The following is a 24,710-nucleotide window of genomic DNA, read 5'->3' as shown; positions in this document are numbered from 1 at the left end:
TCCCTATGTCGATGATTTCATGAATCCCTTCAGTCTGCATACATTTTCACTCTCCATATCTCGATATCCTCCTTATCTCGATATCTCCATATCTCGATGTGTTTCTGTTGATTGTTTGTTCTCAATTTTCTCTCCGTGTGTCGATATGACCAATATCGAAGGTTACTAGACCAAAGTTTTAGGATTCAAAACAAATTAGTAGCGCAAAATGACGTCTGTTTGTGTATTACTTTCTTAGCAACGGAGTATTCATCAAAAAAATGTTCTTTGTCTCGATCTCTCCCTATCTCGATAGTCCCTTCGATATCGAGATGTGGAGAGGCGACTGTACTTCCGCCGACGAAGATGTAAAATCACATCTTATCTGAGGACTTTCAGAATTTCTACTCGTCCATTTTGACCTGGACCGTGGAAGAGGCGAGAGTGCGTGAATAATTGTTAAGTGTCGCGGTGTGTTTCATTTGGTTATAAATTAAAATGTGAGAACTCTTGTAGATAGAAATTAATGTTACTTTTTGTTCCTTTTCGTTAGTCAAGTAAAGTTCGTTAACCTAAAGCCAAGAAGGTTAAGTTAGTTTGTGTGTGCGATTGTGAATTGAGAAAGGTAATGGTGAAGTTTTTTGGTGTTTGGAGAATTTTTTGTTAATGCGTCGAACAGCCGTTCGACAGCTTTTATTCAGGATCTGCATCTAGCGATCTACGGCCCAAGCTCGGTACACCGCATCAACTGGCTAAACGCTGCCCTCGACCCCACGCTTCGGCGCTCAAAAGTCCCGGTTTGAGGGGAAAGCCGGAAGGGAACAAACCGTTCCGACAGAGCGGCCATCACCAATTTCTATTAGCGTGGACTGGCCACGTGTGAAGCCTCCGACGATCCCCACCGTCGTCAACTGCGTCATCCGTCACCGACGCATGTGATTTCCGTGTTATGACATTTCATCAAGAGGAAATCCAAAAAGCCGCAGTTCGTTGCCGTATTTGGGGTGGTAGTCGCGTCGATGAACTAAATCCGGAATCCTGATTTGCCATCACATTCTTCATTCGGCACTTCTGCTTTGCCGGCGCATTCATCATCGTCGCTTCTGCTTTGCCGGCGATATTCATCGCAGCAAAAAAGGAGTCCGTGAGTGGAAACCAAAGACAAACTAACCATGCGCATGCGTTAAGTAGGATAGAAAAACCGCACACACATTAGGGAAAGTAGGAAGAAGAATGAAGAGGAAAGGAACACACGATTATGAATAAAAACCTAGGTTATTGAATTTGAATAAACTTCTAAATGTTTTTGCTGTTCTCAACCAAATTATGTATTTTTGTAGTATGTTAAAGCTTTCCCTGTAACAGTTTTTGGTCCTCGAGATTTCTCACGTTTCGCGAGATTGTACGCCAGGATAGACTGCCATGGGAAATCAGTCTCTCCACTCACGTGTCTGAAGCGGACAGGAAAATTTGAATTAGTAAGTTCTTCCAGTGATGATACTCGTGAGTGGTGTCTTTGTGTGTCGGTAGAACGACGGTCAGCATCAACTATTTTTTGAGAATCGCTTAAGGCGACCTCTATAACTAAGAAATCTCAATCCACTTTACCTTTGAGTTTTCTGTATCGTTTCCTAAATTGCTATTTGGGCTCATATACAACAAATCCATCCTGAGGTTGGGTATCTTGCCGGGCAAACATAACTCGACAGTCGGTCCTCTTCGAAGGTGGCGCTAAAGCCGTCTGTTTTTTGAGTCAGGGAACGAAACAGGAGACGAAAAACCTTTAGTAGTATTTTACGTGCTACAATCACCATCTGAATTCCCTTAAAAATGAGTACGCACACTACTAGCAACATAGTTATTACACTAACAACGTTTCTTCAAGATACGAAATTAAATCATGACGAAAACTATACGCACGGTGAATGGTGACATAGAACGGTACGAGAGGATCTTAACATGACATTTGTATACATCATTTTTGAGTATTTTTTTATTATGCATCACTAATTCTAGATTTTTCCTTGAATTACACTGTGGAACACGTTTTTGTCTCAAGCACCAAAATACCGCTATTTACTACACTTAAAACATTCTACAAGCTCGATCAATGTGTTTCACACGTGAATTTTCACTAATTGTAAAAAAAACATCAAACGATGGTGTAAAACCAGTCCCTATCGGCAATCGAAAATGAAATGTACAAATTATTGAAAACTTTGCTGTAGGACTTATTAGCGATTGCGTGATTTTCCGATTACAGGCACCCATTACGAGCGCCCGGTTTCTCCAAAAATAACATGTTATTTAACATGTCACGTGTGAATGGCAAATGTGAGTCCTTGTCATGATAGGCAAACTAGTTCTACTAGTGATGGATATTGCCATTGTAGAACACGTTCAAATCATGTGTCAAAGACTTAGCTATCGAACCAAAGTCAATCCTTAACATAATCACAAGTTTTACACGTCATTTCACCTTGCAATTCGACACGACAGATCCACGTTGAAAAGAATTAGGATCGAACGTGTGGATTATTTTCAGGGTTGCTGAGTCCATTGCCGTTTTCAGAAATATCATGACACGTCTAGTTTTCGAGATATTGACTGTTGAAAATGCAAAATTTGACTACAGGAAATAAAAAAAAAACAACGATAGGCAACAGTTCAATGCTACTCCCATTTACAGTATATCTGATGCACGCAAATAGAAATGCACATTAATCTGCCTCATAGCCAACGTATCGCACATCAGTATGAACATTCTCGGGCGCACAACCAGACACAGTATACGAATCTCAAATGGCTGATCTGGAAGGTCAAAATGCTGTGATTACCAGTGGAGCTAGAGGAATTGGCTTCAGCATAGCCGAGCAGCTGCTCAAAACGGGAGTTTCGGTCAAATACGACTTATATTATATTGTGATAGTTTTGTATTCTACAAAATATTTTTCCCGTAGAAAGTTTTAATTCTGGACCTTGGAGAACAACTGGACCCGACAAAGCAAACGAATCTAATGACTTGCAACCCGAAGGTTGAGGTATTCTACAGTCAGTGCGACATTACCGATACACAACGTTTGGAAAAGGTCCTCCGTCAAGATGCAGTCCAGTGGATGGGATCGATTGATATTTTTATCAACTGTGCAGGAATCGTTGATGAAAAGAATCCAGCAAGGTGTATTGCAACAAATTTGGTACGTAATTTAATAAAGCCACATTTTAATCATCATAATCGTCATTTTTATCAAACTATTTTCTTTTGGCAAGTTCGAGTTTTGGAAATTGTTACGTGTCTCCTAATAGCTTACATTTTTACAATATTTTTGTAAAATAAAACTATCACTTTTCATAATGATATAACCACCCATATTTTTTCGAATACAAGAAAATATGAATGAAGTGGGACAAATCTGATACGTAGTTTTGGTTAAGGACTAGGTTTGAATGTTAATTAATGATTCATAAATTATATGTATGTGTGTGTAATTATTTATATTTTTTTGTAAGTGTGCTTTATTAGTTCTTGATCCCAGACATATATTATTATACATATAATTAATATAACATTTTAAATTCCTTTTTTTAATCAATCTGCACCTTGGCCAACCGCGTTGTTACTTGGATGTTGGATGTCCGTGCCATTTTGCTAATCCATCTGGATGCTCATTAAACGCAATTATTTGACCAGGTCCAGCAATACTGAATAGGCGCAGTTCACGTTTTATTTGATCTAAAATTCCATATTTTTACTAAATATTATTAAATCTGTGTGAATCTAATGCTGTTGCACTTCAAGTATTATGTTATATTATGTTTTCCTAATCTTACGTAAGATCTAAACATTATACGTGATTTCATGCTTTTTTTGTTTTGCTCTTTTCAACATTTTCTTCATTCATCTATACCTGATTCTGATTCTTCTTAACTAACCGTTGTTTTATATATCGTCTCTGCCTGCCATTTTAATTCGTACTTATCTTTCAATATTCTATTCCAATCCACATCTGTTACGTTTGGTAGTCTATCCTTATCTTCCCTAACCGCTTCATTCCATGTTTTGGCTGGTCTATCTTCTTCTTTTTGCATCTAAAGATTTTCTGCTATTTTTAATGGATGTCCTTCTACTCTTCTCTGTTTATGTCCCAATGTTTATTCTCATTACCCTTATATTTTTTACTGCTATTTTACCATCTAATAATTTTGATGCAGTTAATCTCCCTCTTGGCCTGTCTCTTCAATACTAAATCATTTCTTTCAATATCTGCAATTCATACTTCGTTATTGACTTCCTATTTCTTTTAATCAATGTTTCCGTCTTAAGTCCGTATGTGATTGCTGGTAAGATGACTGTCTTATACATTAATTTCGCTAAGCTCCAGGGTGGTTCTCAAAAATTCTATCATTATCCTGCTACTTCCTATCGCTAATTTACATCTCTTCTTTGAAGTTCGTGGCCTATCTAATGTATCTGATAAATATGTTCCTAGGTATCTCATATTATTCACTACTTCATAATCTTCTCCATCTATGTTCACTTGTTTCGGTATATTAGCGTTAGCGTAGTTACGGTAGATTGTACCCCGTTTGGCATAACGGTCGTTTGGCATAATTGACGTTTGGCATAATTGTCATTTGGCATAATGGCCGTTTGGTATAATCATTGACTTAGAATGAATAACGGTATTTTTGAAGCTTTTACCGAGATCGACACAACCGAGCCCATAGCAAACATTTTTGGTAGGTTCTCAACAAGCGTGGTGTTCGTTCAGAGATTTTCCAAGCTATGAATGTCTAAAATTGTTGTGACATTGGATAGCATTACTAAATAAAACTCGTGACGGGTCTGGTGGAAGATCTTTTCGGAATATTATTTTTTTCTACACCCCAGAACATAGAGTATCTTTGAGCTTGTTGCGATATACATATTTGAATATAGTAAATTAGCAAAGAAAGTTCGCAGTAATTCATAAAGCGAACGCTCATAGAATATTTCGCTGCAGATCAAGCTCTGTCCCAGTTTGGACGTAACACTTGATGAAAATTACTTGATAAAAGAAATATAAATAGCTCCAAAGACCTATTACAGCAGCATAATAAAAAAATAGCCTATATATGAGAGCAGATCATTCTTCGTTTAAAATGTTTAAGGCGCTAACGCAAAAAAAAAAAATCTTCTCAAAGCATAACTCCAATGAACAACACATTTTTATAAGAAAACATTTGTGGCAAAACTTTTCAACCATTTAATATAAATTTGTGATTGAGATAATGTTTTTCCAGCATATTTCGAAAGGAGATCATGCCTTTGCAAAAAAAAAAAATTGAATATTGGCAGTTTAGAACCTTTTTTTATTAGTATCATTTCAAACATTACATTCATTTCTTATATCTAGGTGTTCTGTGTTATTAGACAACACTATCATCCTAATTTGGTAAAACAAATTTAAGATTTTATTAACATTTTGTTAACAACATATTACATTTCATTTGCCGTAGCAGTTCAGATTTTTTACAGTGAGTTGATTTCACCTGCTTATAAGAGAGGAAAAATAAAAGCAGGTTCTAAAGTAATTATTATTACAACAGCACGTCTTGTAAAAATTGATTGACTAGCAAAATAAAAAAAAGTTAACACTTAGGTTTACTAAATAATAATATTCAAAACAGTATAAATATAAAGAACAACCTGTTTTTAAAAGAAGGCAAAATTTATGATTAAATCAATGGAAGATTGGACGACAAAAATTATTGTGGCATAATAAAACTGAAAGACATCAACAATTGCGTTCAGAATGATCGAAGTGTTTGTGCTACTTTTCCCCGAATGTGGTTTCTTCAAATGTTGGTTCCCTGTTCATCAAATGACCCTTTTCCCTGAATGCCATCTCCCCGAATGAGCGGTTTAAATAAGTGCTATAATAGTCTTCAGTGGCTGGATAGTGAACGAGAAAGAACGATAAGCAATCAAAAGAAGGAGGTATTCTGTCATTCTCGGTTAAACGGTAAAACTCGAAAGAACCGCCAATTAAATAAAGAAGGGTGCATATTAGATGACCAGTTTGTTCACCACCTTGAAATGTATAAAGTTACGACAATTATGAGGGCTAAAAACTTTTCGGGAAACGGGATATTCGGGGAACTGGCGTTCGGGGAAACGACATTCGGAGAAAAGTAGCACAACGCATCGAAGTAACTGCAGTAAATAATGTCTCAATTCGCTGATTAGTTGAGCACATCAATGTTATCGTATGCCACCCTTTTGTCACTTGGAAACAATAAAATATTTAAAAAAATATAGCTCCAAAGAACAGCCTATGTATAAAATAAGGTGAAATTTATTTAAATTTTAAATCAACGGTTTTTATATCTATAATTATAGTTTCATCATATTTAGAAAAAAAACCTTGAACGTTTGAAAGAAGGGTGAATTTCTGCTATCAAAATCTTTAGTGCGATTTTTTTTCCAATAGCAAACTTAAAAGAAGAATTAATATTTCAAAAAGGGTAATTTCTGGGTATATAATAAAATATTATTGACAGTAACTTTTCAATATGCTTTAGTTTAATTAAGAGCATATGATTGTTGAATAAAGTATCATTTTGTATCATGACTCCAAAAACAAGCGTGATATCATCAGAAAGATTTAATAGAAACGTAAAAACGAATGTCATCTTAAGCAATTCTTGATTTAAGACTCATTATGCCAAACGACCATTATGCCAAACGAGCATTATGCCAAACGACTTTATGCCAAATGACCATTATGCCAAACGACCATTATGCCAAACGGCTTTATGCCAAACGACTTTATGCCAAATGACCTACCACCGTTACGGTATACTTCGTAGATTAAATACTAGCAACGTTTATGTTTCTTTTAACAATCTCGTTCAGACTACTTTCAGGAACAATTCTGGAGAGTAAACCTCGAACCAATCATAAACAAGAATACCAATAGCATAAACATCACTATTCCCGGCCACGCCCATCTTTACCGTAACTTAGGATAGGGGAAGGAAATGTTTATGTAGTACTTACTTAATGAGAGGCTACCGACTCAGCGACGCCCTCATAAGTGCTACGGAGTTGGGGGTTGGATGGGGTATACGGTCAGGATTCGCCTGAAAAGCTAGCGATAGACTCAGGGCATTTGTAGGTTAAGGTTTTTTTAGTTTAATCTCTTGAAATCCGGCTATTAAAAGAGAAGATTTGTGTTATTTACAGTGTGTATAATTATGTTTCACGTACTACTGATGGATTACCCGACGTTTTCCGCTTAATAACGTATAAGCAGAATCGATCCCTCCAGGATCATCGATTTATTCCATAATTGTATATCAGAACGAAAAAAAAGCACCGGCGGAAAAAAAACTTAAAATACTATACTTAAAACCCAGTTAAAACAAAACACGGTAATACCGAGAAATTGTAGAGAAGTGATCTTAAAACTGATTTTCTCTCCGGTACGAGCTACTTGTTTCTTCTTAAACCAGACCGAAATAAAATACAAATGCACGCAACCGTTTCGTTGTAGATATTACGATGTATGTATTGAATTATTTTGTAGTAATATGGAACAAACTATCTGAAACAGCCTATGGACTGAGGAAGATGACCGTTCCATCTGTATAATAGGTGAAGTATTTTACTAAAAGTATTACTAGCATTGTTTCGGTTTATTTCTGTCCAAAATTGGTTCTCTTATCATAATTTGGCTCTTGTTATTATTAACTTCTAATCCATTTTTTCCAATTTTGTTTTAAGTATTTTAACAATATCCTCTATCTCTTTTAGCGATTTTGCTATAATAAATATGTAATACTGCAAATACTATAATTACTGGTAGTTTATCGTTATCAGACTCTAACATATTAACAGAATACTTTTTTAAACTTCTCATAATATGCCCTGTATAATTAGTGTGAATATGTAAGGTTATAATGGTCAACCTTGTTTTATACCCTTAGCTTTTATCATTTCCTCTGTGCATATCCCTTCCCATAATATACATGTGTGTTCTGCATTAAGTGTTTGCATTACCCTATTTGTATTGTGATTTGGAACTGCTATTTTTTCAAGTAACTTAGGAACTGCTTGTCAAATGCTTTTCTTAAATCGATTGCTGCTACTATTGTTGTTTCCCCACCATTCCATCTCTCATCTAGAAATCTTCATTCATTTCATTTATTTAGTTAACATCTACACAGATAACACTGAATCAACAATTTCACGCCACAATACACGGCCGCATCTCTCCATCCTCGGTTCTGCCCCACGCTCACCAAATCGATACGCACTTGATCCGCCCACCTAGCTCGCTGCGCTCCACGCCTTCTTGTACCAACCGGATCCGAAGCGAACACCAACTTTGCAGGGTTGCTGTCCGGCATTCTTGCAACATGCCCTGCCCATCGTATCCTGCCAGCTTTGGCCACCTTCTGGATACTGGGTTCGCCGTAGAGTTGGGCGAGCTCGTGGTTCATCCTTCGCCGCCACACACCGTTCTCCTGCACACCGCCGAAGATCGTCCTAAGCACCCGACGTTCGAAGACTTCAAGTGCTTGCAGGTCCTCCTCGAGCATCGTCCACGTTTCATGCCCGTAGAGGACTACCGGCCTTATGAGCGTTTTGTACAAGGTACATTTGGTGCGGGCGTGAATCTTTTTTGACCGCAGCTTCTTCTGGAGGCCATAGTAGGCCCGACTTCCACTGATGATGCGCCTCCGTATTTCACGGCTAACATTATTGTAAGCCGTCAGCAAGGATCCAAGGTAGACGAACTCGTCGACCACCTCGAAAGTATCCCCGTCAATCGTAACACTGCTACCTAGGCGAGCCCTGTCGCGCTCGGCTCCACCAGCTAGCATGTACTTTGTCTTGGCCGCATTCACCACCAGTCCAACTTTTACTGCCTCGCGTTTCAGGCGGGTGTACAGTTCTGCCACCTTTTAAAATGTTCGGCCGACGATGTCCATATCATCCGCGAAGCAAACAAATTGACTGGATCTCGTAAAAATTGTACCCCGGCTGTTAAGCCCGGCTCTCCGCATAACACCTTCTAGCGCAATATTGAACAACAGGCACGAAAGTCCATCACCTTGTCGTAGTCCCCGGCGGTATCCAAACGAACTGGAGTGTTCGCCTGAAACCTTCACACAATTTTGCACACCTTCCATCGTCGCTCTTATCAGTCTCGTGAGCTTCCCGGGAAAGCTGTTCTCGTCCATGATTTTCCATAGCTCTACGCGGTCGATACTGTCGTATGCCGCCTTAAAATCGATGAAGAGGTGATGCGTTGGGACCTGGTATTCACGACATTTTTGGAGGATTTGCCGTGAAGTAAAGTTCTGGTCCATTGTCGATCGGCCGTCAACGAAACCGGCTAGATAACTTCCCACGAACTCGTTTACTACAGGTGACAGACGACGGAAGATGATCTGGGATAATACTTTGAAGGCCGCATTTAGAATGGTGATGGCTCGAAAGTTCTCACAATCTAATTTATGTTTCAATGTTTTTTTTTTTTTTAATTTTGAATTCTATCAATTCAATTGTTAAATTAAATACAAATAATGTTGGACGGATGTAAATAGTACTGTCAAATGGGGTATCTTTGTTAGTACAGGAACTGCATCATGGCTAAACAAAATAACATAATTTGTGTTAGTCAGTTGAGCAAAACTAATGCAAAAGTTACGAGTATTTCACATCAAACAAATCTTAGATACAAACGTAACGTAATTTTAGCTCCAATCAAGCCATTTAATGTATGATTCAATGATAAAACCTACATACATCTATTTTTTTCAATATTGCTAGAAAAATCCTTAATATCAGACGCGAAACGTCTACTCTCAAAGAATGTTGCAAGCAAAATGGCTAGGTTTACATGATTTTAAGCTGAAATTTCAATCATAAATAATGCACATGAAATGACAGAGCCTTTCATGTGCATTATTTTCGACAGAATATCCAACTATTATCGTGCAAACAGAGCATACTCGTTTGCAATTTCACTTTCAAGATGCAAGAAGGCATGCAACATTGGCGTAGGTTGGATGCAAGATTATGAAATGTTGCTGTTTCACTCAAGATGGCAAGAATTCTTGAATGCGATAATAGTAGTTTACGGAACAAGTTGCAGAATGATAATTTTTACAGCACGAGTCGTAAATTTATCCTACGAGGCTTGCCGAATAGGATAATTACGACGAGTGTTGTAAAAATCGAGTTCTGCAACGAGTTACGTACAACACTTTGCAATTTCGTAGAAAACCACTTGAGGGTATCCGAAATTAATATCGGAGAGCATTCACCATTATTTTACAATTTCTGAAAAATTGTTGTGTTATGATTCATTACGCAACTCAAAACAGTTGCGTAATGAAAAAGCATTGCGTAATGAATCATTACAGCACTGGTTTTAGATGCGTAATGACTTTTCCCGCACTGCATACTTCAGTGCAGGAAAGTAGGCCGTTTCATGACAGATTGGCGTGATAAAAAATAGCCTATTACGATGAGAAATTTCAAAAAACAGTTTACAGCACTCGACACTGAAGAAGTCTGTAAGTCACAGACAAAGTAGGCCTATCTGTCAAGATAAGCAACATATTACAGTTTAAGGCTAAGTAGCGCGTCATTCGTTTTGGCAACAATGATGACTTTTCAGCTTGCATTTCAAAGCGATAAAACTCAGTCTTGATAGTTTATATTGACTTGAAAAAGTATCACTGTACGCGCTAACATGCTTAAAGTATGCTGATACTTTTTCAGCTGTGTCAGTGCAAAACCAACTGATTTTCTTTGATCCGAAATCGTGAGATGAATTAGCAACAATCATCAACGACGCGTACAAATTTCAATGGCGGCCTACTTCCATTGGCGTAGCTAGGATTTTTTCCTGGAGGGGGCCTAGGGGGGGCTGGAAAATTCTTGGTTTATCGACGAAATGTCAGTCACAACCTTTAGAAATTTCGTAGCTTGCATAGATTTGTATCAATTTTATTTGTTTGTGATTTTGTCTCACAGCAGTAATACTTGTAAATTTTAATTTTCACTACTAAAAATATTCATTTTTTGTCCAATCCAGATGAAAAATCCTTCAAGAAGTCTTCCACGTTTAATATCTCGTAATTCTTCAACGAATTGTTCAGGTCGAAAATTTCTTCATGATTTATTTCCATACTTTTCCAGGGCATTCTCCAAAAACTCATTTACTAGTTTTCACTGAGTTCTTCTTGTGTTTCCCATGTAAATCATTTTCAGGATTAGTAGTTATTATTCAACATTTTATTTCCTGAAATTTCTTTAGGCTTTCTGATCTTAATAAAAAAAATCTCGAAGAATCTGTACCACATTGCTTAAAAGTATCTCTTAAAGAATTTCGAATTTTAAACATTTCTCCATGAAGGTCCTATAAGTACTTATTACATATAAATTCTAATCGTTAGATTGAAATATTATCCAGTTATTCCTTAATAATATAATAATCACCAAAATCGTCTTCAAAATCACCAAGTAAGGATTCTTCCTACAAATTCATCAAAGATTGTCCTAACAGTTTTCTTAACTTTGCCTTTGGGGTTCTTCCTAAACTTTCAGAATATGTATCTCATAGAAATTCTTCATGGTTTGCATAAAAAAAATCACGGCATAAATTATTCAAGACTTCTTGCAAAAAATATTAACCCTCTAATACCCAAATTTTTGTTTTCGATTTAAACATAATTTTTCGTTATCTAAAATCATTCTAAACACGGTTTGCGCAATGATTTATTTTTCTTCGCAAATTTATGAATTTTGGTTTTTGATTTTTATTATTTTTATTTTTGAACATCCCTATCCTTTTCAATTTTTTCTTGAAGCCTCTTCTGGTTACTTATTTTTGACAATAATAAAAATTAGAGTTTTTACTATACATTTGAAAATATGATTTTTTCAATTTTTTTCTGGAACATTTTTTATTTTCCGTGTAACTAACGGAAAAACAAATTTGAAATCATTTCAATACCATCAGGCTCTTTTTCTATGATAGGTTGATCGTAGAAAAATATAAAAGGTACGATTTTTTATAATACACGTTAAATGAATCCCTGGCATTTGAAGAGTATATAAGAATACAATTTTTCAAACTATTTTCAATAATACAAAAAAGTTTCAAAAATCATAAAAAACTTTTCTTATATGCATGTTATGAGTCAAGGTTTAAGCCAAAAATAAAATCATTTTAATTTCCGAGCTACGAAAAAATACACAAAATTCCAAAGTGTACCCCGTCTAAAGGCGGGGTTGGGTATTAGAGGGTTAAATGACTCTTCCAGGTTACTCTAAGCATTCCTTGTAAAATTCCACAAGATTTTTATAAACAATTAAACAAGATTCTATTGCGAAAAGGATTTTATCGATTGCTAAAAGAAGTTCTCCACAGATACATATGCACTTTTTTCTTCCAAAGAAAATTCTTGAATTGTTTTATAAGTTATTTACCTAAAAATCAGTAAGGTATTGCTCCCCGCATTCCATCAAAATGCTATCACGAAAATAATGTTTAGAATTACTTTAAAAAATGCCTCCCTGAGAAAATTTTTAAAAGTTCAAACATTCCTTTAAAGTTTAAAGTGAAATAGGACGTTCAAATTTTTTTTTATAAACTCTTTCGCGAAAATACTCTAAAGTATTTATTGATTTTTTGAAGGAATTGCGAAGGAAAAGTTTGATCTTTTGAAAGGTTGAGATTTTTTTAGTTGAATTCGTGAAAAAAAGAAAAAAAAAAGACAATTTACACCGTCTTTAGCCATAGGCTGCACAGACTGAACATAACTTACATTAGACAGCGGACACACGGAACGACCAGTGGGCCAGTGAAGAATTTGTCGTTTTGACGAAAAGTTTTCTCCGACTGGGGCGGGAATCGAACCCACACTCCGTAGCACAATACGCCTAAACGACTGATGCCGCTAACCACACGGCTGCGAAGCCCACCATATAACATATATGTGGATAAAAAGTACCCATATGAGGAATGGTTGTGCTCCAGGAGGAATTCACGTTGTAAGTACGAACTATTCTCACTATATTATTTGAATATTTTTAAAGAAATTTGTAGTAGCAGGTATGAAGCCACTCTCTCCTCTTGAGAAATTTGATTATACTAAAATTTTTGAGAATATAAAACATTTTCTTGGAAAAGTTGCATTCATGCAAAATTGTTTGAAAATAATTGAAAAACAGACTATTTTTAGAACCCTAACCCACGCTGAAATCTCTAAGAAATTCTGTTATGAATTTAGCCTTATTTTCGCTTTAAATTTCAGCCATCTTTTTTTTCATTAAGGTTCCTTCAGTTATTTTGGCTTTTTTTTTCATTTAATTTTGTCGGACTTTAAACGAATCATAAATAATGTGTGGATTTATTTAAAGAGCTCTTATACGGGTAATCATCATCATCGGATACCTCGAGCATCCTAAAAAAAACTTGGGAAATCATAAGGCAGTAAAAATGGTGCTTTATGCTTGAACATGTAGCCCCTCGGCTGCTCAGTGGGAGAATTGTGGGTGGGAAATTATGTCGAGCACGGGGTCGTTTATTCTTATTAGCAACGTCACAAATACTTACAACACTCCTTCGGCACTCACCTAAGCGGGAGCTGGATTCTGAATATCAAATGTCAATCCCAAACTTCCAATGATCAAAGTGGATCCGAATGCAAGGTAAAGATCTTACAGCGGACTAGTTAGATCGAGGCCTGGATACCCCTTTCTGGGCACGGAAAACGATCCGAAATCAAAAGGGTGTATAATGTAGGGCTTGCGTTCTTAAAAAAGGCCAACTACCAAAATTTCATCTTATCATACTATCATTTTATTCGCCCACGCAGGGGCATATCATTTAGTGAGGGTTTTTCGACATTTTGGTGTACTTGCGGTTTTTCGGGGATGGCAGGCGATGCGGGGGATGCTGGTTGGCTGGTTCTCTAACCGGTCGATGGGCGGTGACCTGGAGAACCACTGACAGGTCGCTGGACTCGAGCTTTGGCACGGATGGGCCGGTTCATGTAGACGGATACCCAACAGAATGCAGGGTTTGGTGGGTTTGCGACGGAGTGGCCAGTCGATGCTGACGGATACCCAGCAGATTGCAGGGTTTGGTGGGTTTTCGACGGAATGGTAGATTGATGCTGACGGATACCCGGCGGGGTACTGGGTTTGGTGGGCCTTCGACGGCCGGCCAGATGATTTGGGCTTCGTGGGTACTGGTAGATGGATCAAGGCGACCGTAATTAGGCCACGCGGTTGTAATCGCCAGCTTCCACAATGGCGTTGAAAGATGGCCGTTGTATAGCGCCTATTGTCCTCGCTGAGGTTCAAGATGGCGTTCGGCTTCGCGGACGGCGCGCAAATATCGCTTGCACGAATGGCCCTGGGATGTCCTGCGGAGAATCAAAAATCTCCGGAAAATGCTTCCGGATGTCCCAAAAGAAAAGAAAAGGCCCGGTAACGGACCTACACCGGAATCATTAGTACACCAACAAAAATGTCATTTTTCTCTCACTATTCCCATCCAATTTCGCACAAGTACACCTTATTTACAAAAGATTTGTTACCTTTTCTTTGATTTTTACAGGTTTTCTTCACTGGTAGTGGCAGATTTCGATCACTTCCTATCGTTTAGCTAGTTAACAAAATTAGAATTTAACACACTTTTAACAATTTTACTCTAAATAACACTAACCGTACTATTAGCATTTAGGAATTTAGAATTAAGCACTTTTAATCTGTTTGTAACGTCCTTTTTGACTTCATGGACTTTAAACTATAAAGAAAACGCAAGAACATTAGACACACTATAGAACTTTTAATCAACTTTTACCTAACCCTACTTTTTACTTTTATACGGCGCGCACTTCACTATCTGAACTAGTCTTCGACAGAATGAGAGATTCTCATCGTCGTTCGGACCCTTTTATCTTTGATAGGTATTTTTTTGAAAACCCGAAGTTTGACATTTGGTATTTTGATCCCTTCGACCTAAAGGTTTAGGTCAACTCTTTTAACTCGTAGGGTTTTGATCTTCGCTTAAACCGCTGTCAATGAGTGTGAGTGCGAGTGCCTGGAACGAGTGCTAATAAAATAATCAAATGGCTCTGCACATTTTGACTGACAACTAAGGATGCAGCCGCCAGCAAGGCTGTCAGCACATTTTTTTACAGGGTCGGATTTAGGTTTTAGGTGCTCACTGGCAGGTGGGTTGAATGAGAAGGAAGCTTGTGGAGGAGCCAACAAGCCACAAATATGGAACCAGCGGTTACAAATACCCCGTCCTCCCAGTTCAAAATGAATGAAAACATTCATTTTGACTGCGCAAGGGGTTGGGAGCAAACATTCAAATCAACTTCATATTTGTTTTGTGTTGCAAAAACATTTTGAGTTGTACAAAGATATTTCTGGCAACACTGTGCCACACGAGTAACTCTTTCACTCATTGGAAAGACAACATACATGAGTCACTCACCAACACAAAAACACTTAAACGTCAAATGTTCTACTCTACGGAATGCCCACCAAAAGCATAATGGAGAAGCTAAAGTTTTTATTACGATCAAAACTTGGCAAAATTAGGTGGAAAATTGTAAACTGGACTGCTGGTAAGTAAAAACAAGTGATCATGGAGCAGTGGAAATAGGTCTCTTCATTGTATGTCCCCGGAAGATAGTGCGCACATTAACAGAAGCTGCTAATTGTCTGCCGTTCAGGTACCAAATTCATTCATGTTTTCAACAGCCTGTTGGAGGGGAGACATGCAAGAAAGGGAGCTATTTTCTTGGTTTTGGATCGAATTAGGAACAGTGCAAGCGTTTTACGGTTTTTGATTGAATGACTAGTGCTTTGTTTTCGTTTCGTTACAGGTGTAACTACACGATGTACAGCTTCGGCCGCAGCTGCATTGAGGAAGTTTTGATTTGATACGTATCAATGAGAGTTAAGTTGAAGAATTTTCTTTTGTTTACGTTTATTTTCAGGATTCTCTTGGCTTCAAGTCAGCAGCGGAAAAGACTCCTATGCATTTACCGCTTTCATCCGCCAGTTCATAGGAAGAGGTTCCAATACGGGCGACCACAGTGCATGGAAGATAGCAGGGGCCCAATTTTGCGTTGTAGCTGTTCGGAGCTGAGGATTGACGGAAATTCCGTTTGTACACCTTTTGACCAGCAGAATAAGTAGGTGCAAAAGTTTTGTGTCGTAGATTGTACGATTGTGAATTTTTGTTGAATTGTTTTTGCAGATTTTTATGTACCAGCTCGTAAACAGACCGATCTATCTGGAGTTTTCTTTCCACTCGTTCCCCATCCGAAAGGTCTTCTGTGTCCCTATCTATACGATGCTCATCACCAAGGCCCACGATTTCGTGACCAAACAGAATACGATATGGACTGTAACCGGTTGCTCCATGGGGAGAGGTGTTAAGTGCACACTCAATGTCGGGAACCTTGGTGTCCCACAGCTTTTGATCAGACCTGGCATAAGTTCTGATGCATGCGTTGATGGTTCTGTTAAGGCGCTCCACCGGGTTCGACTGACTGTGGTGCCTAGGGTTCGTCCAATGTTGGACATGAAACCTTTGTAGGAGATCTTGGAAATGGGTCGACAAAAATGTTGACGCATTGTCTGAAATAAGGAACTCCGGTGTGGAATATCGCAGAAACCAATGGTTTTCGAGGATTTCACAGACTTTTGGAGCAGTTATTTGTCTTACTGGGACCAGTAAACAAAATTTGGAGAATACGTCCATCACTACAAACAAGTGAGCGTTTCCGGCTTTGCTCCGCGGTAGCGATTGAATAAAATCCACCGCGATTATTTGAAATGGCTTCGAGGCCAGTCTGGGCGAGCCTACAGTCGGATGTTGTGAATGATTTGCAGGCTTGCTCTCATGACATACCGAACATTTTCGGATATGCGATCGAACATCATTTGCTAGATTTGGCCAGTAGTACTTCTTCTTGATTTTGGCTATCGTTTTGTCTGTTCCAAGGTGCAGAGCATCGTCATGCTCTTCTACCAGCACATTCTCGCGCATTTCTTTGGGCACACAGGTCTTCCACTCAAAGTGGTAGTCCAAGGTGTCACCCTGAGTAGATACGAGCTTTCTTAAGACTCCATTCTCAAGACGGAAGTCTTTATATTTCTCAGGTTCTTCTTGAACATTTTTCATTAGTTTCGAGTACCAGTCAGTCCCCTGTCGATCTAGTGCGAGAACTTCAACAGCTCTTGATAGGGTATCAGGCACCACATTGTCGATCCCTCGACGGTGTTTGATGACCATATCATGCCGTTGAAGTTCTATACTCCATCGACAAAGACGAGACGAGGTCCGCCAACTACTTCGTAAGATATACGTGAGGGCCGAGGCGTCGGTTATTACCGTAAACTTTGAACCCTCCACGTAGCACCGAAACTTCTCAATGGATTTGAGTACGGCTAGCGCCTCCTTCTCCGTAGCAAAGTACCGTTGTTCTGGGCCAGTCAGCTTTTGTGAATAATAAGCTATGGGTTGTTCGGCTCCATCTCTTTCTTGGGTTAAAACCCCGGCTATGGCCGTATCGCTGGCATCACAATGAATGCAAAATGGCTTACTGAAGTCGGGACTGGCAAGTAGAGGGGAGCTTATGAGCAACTCTTTGATCCTGACGAATGAGGCTTCTGCGGATTCATTCCACCGGATGGATTTAGGCTTGTCCTTCAATAAATCAGTTAACGGACGTACAACATCACTATAACTGGCAATAAAGCGCCTATAATAGTTGCACATTCCAAGGAAGCGCCTCAGTGCACGAATACTGTTGGGGCGTTCAATGTTTATAATTGCTTCTACTCGGTCAGGGTTGGGTTTGAGGCCTTGATTGGTGAGAATGTATCCGAGGTAAGGGAGCTCCGAGAGACAAAATTTCGACTTCTGAATGTTAATAGACAAATTAGCCCTATTCAATCGAGAAGCGACTTCTCGTAGAAGTTGGACGTGTTGTTCAAACGTCTCACTTACGACGATTATGTCGTCCAAGTAGACAAAAACGTGCGGTTCAAGTTCACCCGCCCCCAGCACTCGGTCCATGAGCCGCGACAAGGTCGCTGGACTATTGACCAGCCCGAATGGCATGCGAGTGAACTGAAACAGCCCACGGCCTAGCACGGAAAATGCCGTAAATTTCCTCGACTTTGGGTGGAGTGGAATTTGTAGAGATGCTTTTAACAGATCAATCGTGGAGATATATCTACACGGTCCCACACGGCTGAGGATTCTGTCTGCATGTGGTAAAGGGTATGAATCCCTAACCGTACGCTCATTCAATTTGCGAGCATCTAAGCATAAGCGTACCGTCTCGTCTGGTTTATCCACTGGGACTAACCTCAGAGCCCAATTGCTGTACGATCGCTCGATGATACCTGCTTCCAGCATGCTGTCTAACTCTTTGTTAATTTGTTCTTGACGTTTTGGAGAATTAGGAAACGGATTAATGCGCACTGGAGCTAACTGTTTTGCCTCATCAGTGAGTTCGATTCGATGCGAAATCAGTGGTGTCGTGTCCAATTGACCGTCAACAGCCACTTTGAAAAGCTTTTTAATGGAATCTAAATCTTGAAGCTGTTCTTCCGTCAATGGGCGTACGTCTGGGGAATAATGTAATTCTTCTACTGCTACTGATTGAACCGTTGGAACTATTCCGAACGCCTTCCAAAAATCTGTTCCTAACAGAAGACGTCTTTTCAATTCAGGAACAACCAAGGTTGCGATTAACTTGGTTTGCCCATTGAAGGAAATGGGGAGGTTAACATAGCCTGTTACATCAAGCTTCTGTCCACTGGCCGTAACCAAGTCGACTTCGGCCGGAAACAGTCTCAATTTACATGACTTGATCAATTTAAGAGATCCTACTCCCAAAATACTACGATGGGCCCCACTATCGAGTAGCCCGATAATCGGAGTGTTGAAAACGGTTATTTTTACAAACGGACGGTCATCGTCCTCTAGACGAACGAACAATTCTTCAAGATGGGTTTTACCAATAGGTACATAGTCAGAAGTTTGGGTACGGCTGTAGCCGGATTGAATCAGACAGTCTGATAAGGCTCTTGATGAGGGATTTTGGCGTACTACATGACTGACCTGCCCTCGCAGGCAGTCTACTTGTAGTTTTTTTTGCAGTATGGGCAATTCTTTGTTTCAACCCGGTGTAACCCACACCTGAGGCAAAATTTGTTTCTCGGTCCGTTACACTCCTTATGATGGTGACCGGGACGCCGGCAATTGAAACATGTTCCATCCGGGGGTGGGACATAAATGTCAACCCATGACTGAACTACTTTATTTTCTTCGGGTTTGGTGTTTTGTTGGTTTCCCTTTTGATTCGCGTTTTTTGGAGTTTCGCGCCGCGATTGGTTCGTTAACTGTTCATCGTCAGACACATATTTTTGCGACCGATAAAAACTCTTCGATTTAAAGGTTTGTTTCGGGTTTCCAGTTTGAGGCTTTGATTTGTTGGGAGGCTCACGGGTTACTTCATTAGCTTGGACTTTCATTCGCGGCGTGGATTGATCTTGAGCGTTTTGTGCGTACTTATACCAATAAGTGGAATCTAGTTTTCTCCCGAATCTCTTAAGGTCGGCTAAGTTGTCTATGTTAGACGCGACGGCGTGACCCTTATAGTCTGAACGTAGATTACGCATTATAATCTCGAATTTCTTTCCTTCCGAGATGGGTTTGGTAAGAGAGTTGAATATTTTCTGCATCTCAGATAGATAATCAGAAAATCTTTCCTTTGGACCCTGTTTACGTGAGATTGCTTTAATTTCATTCATGTGGTCATGATCTGGGCTGAGGAATTCGCGTTTAAGTTCCGTGATAAGCTCGTCCCAATTACCGAAATCTTCATTTTCGACACCTGACATGAACCAAGATTTAGCTTGATCCTTGAAAAGGTATATAGCGGACCGGAAAAGTTCCCTTTTCGATACGTTCTCGGATTTCGCGTAGAACTCGATTTCTTTGATGAATTTCATCAAATTTTGGCCGTTATCTCTCCCATCATATTTGATGTTCCATTCGGAGATTGGCCGACGTTTGTGGTGCTCGCGGCGACGATGTCCTTTACGCGATCTAACTACCGGACGATCTGAAGACGATGTCGAACTAACGGATTCAGAATCTGTTACCGACTCCGATGTCACCACCGGTTGAATCGGTTTGGACTTCGACTTATCCTGAAGTGAGAATTTTCGCAGAACTTTTTCTGATTGATTTGTATCCGGACTGGCAACCGGACACGGCCATCCCGAGGGATATGGCGGGAAACCGAACGGATACCACGCGGCGAGACTCTCCAAGTTTCTCTTGGCAGGTTCTCTGATCGATTTTAATACGCGATTTGAAGACGAAGCGGGACCAACTGCACCCAAGTCCTCTCCATCCATTTCGGACGTTTCGGAACCCCGATTTTCATTGTCTCTCGAGTGCCTCTGCGACTCCTCAGTTCTTTGCTTGGACTGATTCGTCTTGGCAAGGGTTGCCATTTTCATGTTCGAGACTGAACGTGTAATTTCTTTCATCACTTCATCTCTCACAGACTGTAGAGGCGAGAATATTGAAAAGTGTGTGTTCATAAGCATGCGAATTGTTCTAAGAAGCTTGTCAAAGTCGGTCAAGTCTTCGTCGGCTTCTGCAAACTCTTGTGCACGGCGCACACGCGCAAAATAATGGACCAACCGTGACTTTAGGCTGTCCTTTAATCCTTCAAAACGTAATTCATTCTCCAAGTACGCTCTAATTTGATCTACATTGGTATCAATGACTTTAATTTCATTATCTATAGACGCATTGCATCTCAAAAAGTCCAAATCAAGTTTATCCTTGTCTTTCTCCTCCTTTAACCGATCCCCAAGCCGCCTCTGAATTGCAGATCGGGTCTCAGTAGGATCAAATTGAACAGCTCTAATGGCCAGTTCATGCTCTATTTCATGCTTCTCTAGATGGTGTACCATTAAACGCTTGTATTGAACCTCGAATTCCAAATCCATTTTACTCGATCACTTAATTCCGTTTGAAGAACGAAATGCTTAAAACATGAAATGTTTTCTTCCCCTCCGGTAAGGGTCAAATTGTGAAGAAAATTTGAACGAATGCTAATTTAATTTTGCTGGGCGCCAATTTGTAGCCCCTCGGCTGCTCAGTGGGAGAATTGTGGGTGGGAAATTATGTCGAGCACGGGGTCGTTTATTCTTATTAGCAACGTCACAAATACTTACAACACTCCTTCGGCACTCACCTAAGCGGGAGCTGGATTCTGAATATCAAATGTCAATCCCAAACTTCCAATGATCAAAGTGGATCCGAATGCAAGGTAAAGATCTTACAGCGGACTAGTTAGATCGAGGCCTGGATACCCCTTTCTGGGCACGGAAAACGATCCGAAATCAAAAGGGTGTATAATGTAGGGCTTGCGTTCTTAAAAAAGGCCAACTACCAAAATTTCATCTTATCATACTATCATTTTATTCGCCCACGCAGGGGCATATCATTTAGTGAGGGTTTTTCGACATTTTGGTGTACTTGCGGTTTTTCGGGGATGGCAGGCGATGCGGGGGATGCTGGTTGGCTGGTTCTCTAACCGGTCGATGGGCGGTGACCTGGAGAACCACTGACAGGTCGCTGGACTCGAGCTTTGGCACGGATGGGCCGGTTCATGTAGACGGATACCCAACAGAATGCAGGGTTTGGTGGGTTTGCGACGGAGTGGCCAGTCGATGCTGACGGATACCCAGCAGATTGCAGGGTTTGGTGGGTTTTCGACGGAATGGTAGATTGATGCTGACGGATACCCGGCGGGGTACTGGGTTTGGTGGGCCTTCGACGGCCGGCCAGATGATTTGGGCTTCGTGGGTACTGGTAGATGGATCAAGGCGACCGTAATTAGGCCACGCGGTTGTAATCGCCAGCTTCCACAATGGCGTTGAAAGATGGCCGTTGTATAGCGCCTATTGTCCTCGCTGAGGTTCAAGATGGCGTTCGGCTTCGCGGACGGCGCGCAAATATCGCTTGCACGAATGGCCCTGGGATGTCCTGCGGAGAATCAAAAATCTCCGGAAAATGCTTCCGGATGTCCCAAAAGAAAAGAAAAGGCCCGGTAACGGACCTACACCGGAATCATTAGTACACCAACAAAAATGTCATTTTTCTCTCACTATTCCCATCCAATTTCGCACAAGTACACCTTATTTACAAAAGATTTGTTACCTTTTCTTTGATTTTTACAGGTTTTCTTCACTGGTAGTGGCAGATTTCGATCACTTCCTATCGTTTAGCTAGTTAACAAAATTAGAATTTAACACACTTTTAACAATTTTACTCTAAATAACACTAACCGTACTATTAGCATTTAGGAATTTAGAATTAAGCACTTTTAATCTGTTTGTAACGTCCTTTTTGACTTCATGGACTTTAAACTATAAAGAAAACGCAAGAACATTAGACACACTATAGAACTTTTAATCAACTTTTACCTAACCCTACTTTTTACTTTTATACGGCGCGCACTTCACTATCTGAACTAGTCTTCGACAGAATGAGAGATTCTCATCGTCGTTCGGACCCTTTTATCTTTGATAGGTATTTTTTTTGAAAACCCGAAGTTTGACATTTGGTATTTTGATCCCTTCGACCTAAAGGTTTAGGTCAACTCTTTTAACTCGTAGGGTTTTGATCTTCGCTTAAACCGCTGTCAATGAGTGTGAGTGCGAGTGCCTGGAACGAGTGCTAATAAAATAATCAAATGGCTCTGCACATTTTGACTGACAACTAAGGATGCAGCCGCCAGCAAGGCTGTCAGCACATTTTTTTACAGGGTCGGATTTAGGTTTTAGGTGCTCACTGGCAGGTGGGTTGAATGAGAAGGAAGCTTGTGGAGGAGCCAACAAGCCACAAATATGGAACCAGCGGTTACAAACATTATTCAGAAAATACAAATTCAAGGAACCAAATTTCCGCGTTTCAATATCACGGTATTTTTTGCAAAATAAATGTCGAAAAATTGCGCTTATCGCACACAACAACAAGCTGGTTCTTGCGGTAACCAATTGAGCGACAGCCGGACGATTAATCTTTCGGATGTCGCACGATTCATCAAAGTTAGAACCGCCACACTGATGTTGTGTACGACAAGCGAGGTTTTCCCAAGATTGTTGTACATAACAAAAGAACGTAATTACTGAAGAATATTTGTCAATTCATTCAGAAGATCTTAGTTCACGTTAGAATTACGTAAATTATTATTTCTTCAATTTTCATATTTTGTATATTACCATCAAACATTTCTGGGGGGGGGGGGGGGGGGGGGGGCTGAATGATTCTGGAGGGAGCCTGGCCCCCTGCCCCCCCCTGTTCCTACGCCAATGCCTACTTCGCCTTAAAGCAGCGTGGATTTAAATAAGAGTGGCATCCATGTCAAAATTGGAACAGCGATGAACTACATTTCTATACAAATCTGCGTTCCAATCGAGCAGGAGACCTGTCAAAACTGGAACAAGACATCACTCTTGTTTACAGGCACTCTAGTTTGAAGGTATTTGCTCGTCTTACTAGTGATTTTTAGTATTTTTTTTTTCTTTTGTAAATGTGAAGTGAAGTGTTAAAGTTCAATTAGTAGTTTTTTTTTTCTTAAAATGATCAGATTATGTATAGAAAACACCTTTTCTACCATTCTGATAACATATGTAAAATTTGTTCCACATCGAAGATTATCGGGCACGAAGGGCACGATTTGGATTTTTTTTTGGATTATTCTAGATGGAATCCGTCTATACCAAAAATTATGGGTGGTCATATGATTGTGAAAAGCAGTATATGTTTAGTCAATGTTTATTAAACAGTAGAATTTTTCTTATTACAGACTGCCTTAATAAATTGCTCCATGATAGCATTTGATTTGATGAGCAAGGAAAAGCAGGGCCGCGGAGGGACTATAGTGAACATTTCATCATTGGCTGGTTTGGAAGGTTTTCCATGTTTGGCGGTTTACTCTGCTTCGAAAAGCGGCGTAATCGGATTCACCAAGTCGGTCGGGGTGAGGTAGAGATCAACGTTCATTTATTACGTTTCAATAAAACTAGGACTTCGCTGTTTTAGGTGGAGCCGGTATTCAAGCTGACAGGAGTCAAAGTGGTGGCGGTCTGTCCTGGAGCTACCGAAACGGAAATGTTTAGTGATTCATCGGAAATAGAGTTATCGTTTCCTGCTCTGAGACCAATCATCGAACAAGTTATAGAAAATATGCCAATACAAAAGTAAGATGAAAATTGGAGCAAACCGAACCTTGGAGCAGTTATCATTTATCCCACTTTATTTCCAGACCGATAGCCGTAGGGAGAACCGTGGTACAAGCCATTACCAAAGGGAAAACGGGGTCAATTTGGATTTCAGTGAACGATGGTTTTACGGAAGTAAAACCAAATTCTAATAAATATGTGTGGATGATGTTGTTTTTCAGTTTGAAAAAGTTGTGTTGTTGTATCAAATAAATTTGATTTATTTTTTTTGAATAATTTTTCTTTTTCAATCCAAATGTCCGAAATAAATATATCATTAAATAATGAACTAAAATTGATGATTTTTTACAGCAAATTTGCAAATTATTTATTTACGACGAGTGCTATAAAATTCAAGTACGGTGCCGATTTG

At 39.6% G+C, this 24,710-nt stretch overlaps 1 protein-coding gene across 1 annotated transcript; it reads left to right on the top strand.

Moving 5' to 3' along the window:
- Positions 1 to 2,724: 2,724 nt before the first annotated feature.
- On the top strand, positions 2,725 to 24,574 carry LOC23687459 (alcohol dehydrogenase 2). The gene is made up of 5 exons (XM_011495397.2): positions 2,725 to 2,877; positions 2,940 to 3,176; positions 23,923 to 24,096; positions 24,159 to 24,316; positions 24,382 to 24,574. Exons 1-5 carry the CDS (start codon positions 2,782 to 2,784, stop codon positions 24,548 to 24,550), a joined length of 834 nt encoding a protein of 277 aa, XP_011493699.2. The 5' UTR covers positions 2,725 to 2,781; the 3' UTR covers positions 24,551 to 24,574.
- Positions 24,575 to 24,710: the final 136 nt, after the last annotated feature.

The sequence above is a fragment of the Aedes aegypti genome, chromosome 2 (genome assembly GCF_002204515.2).
Source record: "Aedes aegypti strain LVP_AGWG chromosome 2, AaegL5.0 Primary Assembly, whole genome shotgun sequence".
Classification (NCBI taxonomy): Eukaryota; Metazoa; Arthropoda; class Insecta; order Diptera; family Culicidae; genus Aedes; species Aedes aegypti.
Note: the sequence above shows the minus strand (reverse complement) of the source record. Positions and strands in the feature narration are given on the sequence as shown.